This window comes from Pteropus vampyrus, unplaced genomic scaffold (genome assembly GCF_000151845.1).
Source record: "Pteropus vampyrus isolate Shadow unplaced genomic scaffold, Pvam_2.0 Scaffold93, whole genome shotgun sequence".
Taxonomy (NCBI): Eukaryota; Metazoa; Chordata; class Mammalia; order Chiroptera; family Pteropodidae; genus Pteropus; species Pteropus vampyrus.
Window position 1 is genome coordinate 2237199 of NW_011888874.1, and position 6199 is coordinate 2243397.

General features: G+C 39.3%; 1 protein-coding gene across 1 annotated transcript in view; it reads left to right on the top strand.

Moving 5' to 3' along the window:
• Nucleotides 1-1487: 1487 nt before the first annotated feature.
• The window catches only part of COL4A4 (collagen type IV alpha 4 chain), a 99473-nt gene continuing 94761 nt past the window's right edge, over nt 1488-6199 (top strand). The window contains exons 1-2 of the mRNA XM_023532938.1: nt 1488-1653; nt 4528-4570. Coding sequence (XP_023388706.1) covers nt 1592-1653; nt 4528-4570 — 105 coding nt within the window. The 5' untranslated portion in view covers nt 1488-1591. The remainder of the gene's footprint in view (nt 1654-4527; nt 4571-6199) is intronic.

A 6199-nucleotide genomic window follows, 5' to 3' on the forward strand; every position in this document is an offset into this window, starting at 1 on the left:
ATATTTTGAATGATTTAAACCAACTTGTGTATTCTTTCCAAAACAATAATTTGTTTTCCTGGGACTTGCTTCTAGAATGCAACTAAAAATGTATTTAAAATGATTGATTTAGGGATGGGAAAAGATCTGGGCACTCAAAGTAATTTTCTTGATTTCTAATGATTTTGAAACTATCATGGAACAGTTTCTACCACGTTGTTTTACCACTTACTCAGAAAACTAGTCCCCAGCACTGAGTTAGTTTATCCAGATTTTATCCAGAAATTTAAAAACAGCTCGTAATGTTCAAAGCTCCCAGTTTTTTCTCTCTACTCAGTTCTCTTCGCTGTACAGGTATACAGCAAAGCCAAAGTTTTTAAGATGAGACTTTTCAGTTGCTCTGAGCCAAAGAGATCTTTTATCAAAGTATAGAGTTCTTCGAGTCAAACTTGTTTCTTTATTGAGATAAAGTTCACAAAATAGTATTCACCTTTTGACTCTTTTAATTATGATTCAGTAGTTTTCAGTACATTCATAATGTTGTGCAACCATCACCACTAATTCCAGAACATTCAGCACCTCTAAAAGAAACTCTCTACCTCCCAATTCTTCCCTCCCTCAGCCTCTGACAATAACTAATCTATTTGCTGTCTGTATGAATTTGCCTATTTTGGATATTTCACATACATGAACTCATACCATATGTGACTTCTTGGCATAATGTTTTCAAAGTCCATCCATTCTGTATCATGCATCAGTACTTCATTCTTTCCATGGTTGAATCCATTGTAAGGATATAGCACATTTTGCTTATCCAGTCATCAGTTGATGAACATTTGGGTTGTTTTTGTTTTGGGGGCCATGATGAATAATATTATGAATTTTCATCTACAAGTTTGTGCGTATAGCCAGTCCTCTCAGTTATATACCTAGGAATGGAATTGTTAGGTCATATGGTAACTGTATGTTTAACTTTTTGAGGAACTACCAAAATGTTTTCACAATGGTTCTACCATTTTATATACATAAATAAATAAATAGATAGATAGATAGATAGATAGATAAATTTCCTGTATGTGTACAAGATGTGTATTTCTACACTAGAGGGTTCCTTTCCTAGTTTCAATAGTTAAAACAAAAAGCACTTAAGTGACTTTTAACTCAGATTTTAAGGGAAAGGATTAAATAGAAGAAAATTCCACTTAGCAAAATTAAGCAATAATTTTTATGCAACCATTTTATATCTATGGACATAGATATATCTTGTTATTTCTCAAAAATATAATTATAACAGATAAAGAATTTGAGAATATTTTTACTTCTAAGGATAAAAATGAAAATTTATTCGGTTTAACCATCACGAAGGAAAGATTATGTCAAAAAGGCATTGAAGTTCCTCTTTAGAAAATATTTTCATCACTGACTATGAATAATGAAAGTAGTTTTTTCAACACTATAATCCATACTGTGTTTTAAGAGATATGTTTATATTTAACACATACAGACTTTAAATCCAGGACACAGAACCTCGCTTATTAATGGGAGTCATCTGGAAGAGAAGAGAAGAGTGGCAGTTTTTTGTCAAGTACGCAGACTGACTGTGCAGTAAGCCATGCGCATGGAGCTAGCGAGAGGCTCTTTCAGGAGGACCAAGCCCCTGGCCACAAATCCCAGGTGCGTTTCTTCAATAGATCTTCAAAAGATCACTTGCTTTTATCCAATAACGTCTCCTCAATGTTGGTTCTGTAGGGATGAATTATATTAATACTTAATGTGTCGAAAAGCAATCGTTCTAGAAATATGTGCATTATGCCTGCCATTTTATGATTGATTTTTATTATTAAACACCAATCCTCTTTGGTGTCCTTGACTTTCACCCATATAATCACCCAATGGGAAGACGCTCATCTAAAACCTGGAGATTCTTGCTCTCTTACTAAGTTTGAATAGCAAAAACCTTCCTATCTGTCTGGAATAGCAAGTCCCTATAACTAGCAGAGCCATAACGACACACTTAACCAGTGTGGTCGTCCATGTGACTCTCTCCAAAGATGTCCATGACATAACCCCTGGACACTGTGATATGTTCTGTTACAAAGCAACGGGGGATTATGGTTTCAGATGGAATTAAGATCGCTAAGCAGCTGACCTTTTGAGGGAGAGACTGTCCTGGATTCTCAGAATGGGCCCAGTGTCCGTGGAAGCGAAAGAAAGAGGCAGGACGGTGAGCTTCAGAGAAGCGACGTGATGATGGAAGCAGAGGTCGGGGGGATGCAGCAGGATAGAGGAGGCTCCGCCTGCCGTTGCTGGCTTTGAAGAGGGAGGGAGTGGGTGCCAAGGAATGCAGCCTTTGGAATCTGGCAAAAGTGGGAAAATGGATTCTTTCCTGGCGCTTCCAGAAGGATCACAGTGCTGCCAGCACCTTGATTTTCGCCAGTGAGACCCGTTTTGCACCTATGACTTCCAGGACCATAGAGAGGAAATTTGTGTTGTTTTAAGCCACTGAGTTTGCGGCGATGTGTTACGGCATCAGGAGGAGACTAATACGAGGTGGTTAGAAGTGACTCAAAAAGATGTTGGGAGTTAAGGCAGAGAAATGCTAAATAGTGAAAAATATGAAAAGTTTTGACGCTGATGAAGGTGTAACATGGGAAATGAAGGACGAGAGGGTGTCAAGAAAGAAATTGTATTCATTTCAGAAATGCAGTCAAGTCTTATTTATTTAGAGCGGATGTGGACGACACTGCAAAGTAATCTTAATTTGGAATGGTTCTTCGAAGAAGAAAAAAAGAATTGTCTTATTTTTCACTATGTGCGGCAGCAGGAGGAGGAAGCAGAGGGAAGGGAGAAGGAACAGGGACAGGATTCAGACCTGACCTGAGCCGGGTCCCCTCCGCGTCACTCTACCTGTGACCTTTTGAACATCTTATCAACATCTCTAAGTCAGTTTTCTCTTGTGTAAAATGTGTAATGATGTAATAGATTCCCATTTACAGATGTCCGAAGCGATAAGGACCCAGTGAACAAACAGTAGTTGTAAATACTTTAACTTGATTTAAAACAGTTTATTCTCGGTGTTAAAACCCCTTTCCCTTTTTAAATTTCAGTTTTGTTTTTTCCTCTTAATTTAGTTAGTTCACTGAAATGCTAACCTGGCCTTTACTGGAATTTTCATGAATTCCAGTAGAAGGGTCGGGAGAAGGGGAACATCAGTGTCAGAGCCCGTGAGTCGGGCCAGCCTCCACCCCTTCCATCTCCTGTCTCCTAATCAAGGTCTCCCCCAGGGGAGCGATAGCTCTGTGAACTTCCGTAGTGTGTATCAACATCTCTGCACAAGAGCAAGGAGCAGAGGGTAGAGAAGGGAGGTTCACTTAGGACCGTGACGTTTCAGAGAGAAGATGATGACGCAGAACAGAGGACAAAGCTGGCAGAGAAATGACAGCCCAGGCTGGGCCCCAGTTCTCCTCCCGCCCTTGGGGATGATGTGACCTGAAGCCCCAACTCCATCGTTGCTGTTTTAAGGGTGGATAAGGAAGCTCTTACACAAATATGAGATCGAAGTAAATGTGTGTGGATGTTAGTGGTTGTCTCAGTTCCGGCTGCTATGACCCATACCCCAGACTGGGAGGTGTATTAGCAACGAGCATCTCCCTCTTACAGTTCTGGAGGGATCTGAGATCAGGGAACCAGCATGGTCGGTTCTGGTGAAGGCCCTCTTCCAAGTTTCAGACTGCTGGCTTCTCGTTGTGTCTTCACGTGGCGGAAAGAGGGTGAGAGAGTTCTCTGGTCCCTTTTATTGAGGGGACTGATCCCATTCAGGAGGGCTCCACCCTCATGACCTAATCTCCTCCCAAAAGCCCCACCTCCTAATGCTATCACATCGAGAGAGGGGAGGATTTCAACATATGCATTGGGCGGGGGGACGGTTTGTACAAATATTTAGTCTACACAGTGGTCTCTTTTGGTCGAATCTCTCCTCTGTTAAAATTTATTTATAATAACAACGTCACCCCAATTAGATTTCTGCCCCAATTAGATTTCTCCCTGAACTACCTAACTCTTCCCTGACTAGCCCATATTATTACTCTTGCCTTCCAAACCATCTCCCAGCCCAGTTAAGCTTTCTTCCATCCTCCCCATTTCCAGTTAGTTCCTTTTAATGGCATCCAGGATACACTGTTCTTTACACTGTCCGCAAGCAAAGCTGTTTCTTTCCCTCTCTCCTCTAGTTTTCATTCTAAGAGTCGTCTCCCTTCACTCATCTACCCATCCAGGTCTCCCTGTCATTGCTCCTATGGTACCGAGCACAATGAGGATCCCATAAAGGGGTGTGAGTACTTTTTGACTGATTGATAAGGCGAAAGGTAATGAAGACAGCCAGAGAGAGGGTAACATTTATCTTGTCACTGATGACAATCAGCTGGTGACAGCAGCCTGTTGGACATAAAAAGGAGCTTTCTGGAATCGATTCCTTTGTTCTTTTTCTTTTTAATTTGGCTCGCATGAAATGAACACTTTAAATTAATCTACGTTTTTGCTTTTTCGTAGGTCACTTATACTTATTCTCTTTTCTGTACAACATGTATATGGGGTAAGTACATTAATTAGCTCTGATTGCATGTTGAAATTCACATTATCGAATGCATTATTTTTGTTATAATTTTAAACAAGTCACTGTCTGGGATTCAGTTTTCTCATCTATAAAATGAGGGGTTGGACTAGATAAATTCAAATTTTACAGTCAGGACTACTCAACGAACTACCTTCAATTGGTATTGGAGTTTTCTTTCTTTTATAATATAACCCTTTCTTAAAAAAACCCTTTTAGGGGGCAGTAAACAGCTGGGCCATTTCAGGATTATATCAAGAGATATAAGAAGAAATTTGAACATTTTAACTTTGGAGAAAGATAAGCCTAGGGCATTCTTTCATAACAAATCTTTCTTTTGTTTCTCACTAAAGAATCAAACCCAACCTCAGAGGTTTCTGGGAAATTCTATGGGCTGCCTCAGGTTTAAATCCCTCTACTGAACACATCCCTGTCCATCCTCTCCAGCTTGGATCCACCCAATCCAATTTCTGTGATGCAAGTTATCTTGGGTCTTTTCAAAATAAATCAAATAGAAAGTTGCCTTCTATTCTCCTTTTCCTACCAGTCAGGAGCAGAAAGCACATGTGTCCAGGAATGAGAAGCCTTTGGTTGTTGGTTCTGACGATGCTTGATTTCTTAACCTACCCAAGACTCAATTTTCTCCTCAGTGAAGTAGGGATCGTAAGACTTGCCCAACTTAGTTCATATGCATTTGAGAGCATCGTCTGAAATAATAAATGGAAATACACAGGAATACGTGCATATGGCTTTTTCTATTTTTCTTACCGGATTATCCTAAGTTTATTTTTGCATTATATTCTTTTTTCCTTTTATGAAAGTCTACAGAGTCTCCAATTTCCCTTCTTTTGTTTCTTATGTTCCATACAAGTGAATATAATTCCTGAACCAAAGATCGTTCTGGCCTGGCCTACCTACCAGCTTGTGGTGTGCAGAGATTCCAGTGAATTCACACAGAGAGAGGCGATGTTATAGTTGGTTTTTAGAGGTAGAGATGTAGATTTATGCAGTATTTATGGAAGGCACTTTGGCATTATCCTTCAGGATTTCAAGTGCATATACCTGCTGACACAGGAATTTCCCATTTTGGAATATGTAATACGTATTTATACTAACTTGTGCATAAAGATAATTGTATAATAATACTAGTTTTGGGCTCATGTTTAGTAGCAAAAGAAGGGAGATAGCTAAATGTCTATCAATAAGGACTGATTAAAGAAGTTACAGTACTTTGTCTGATGGATCATCATATGTATTACTTCAGAATAATTTTTGCAGACTTCTGATTAAGTGAAAACAACAAGGTACATGGAAATACACCATTTGGGTAAAAGTAAAACAAGACCAAAATCACCAAAAAAGTGTGTGCGTGAGTATGCATGTGTGCACGCACACTCGATGATTGTGTAAATATGTTCATAAATACCCTGACACAGACTTGAAGAGATTAATTACCTCTAGATGAGGGAATGGGGAACCCAGGTTGAGAGAGAAAATATCTTTTCCCATTACATTCTTTTACACTATTTGCATTTTTTATTACGTGTCTATGTTATTTTTCAAAAAGAAAATAGACGTAGGACAGACGATTAATCTAGAAAAGAACGTTTT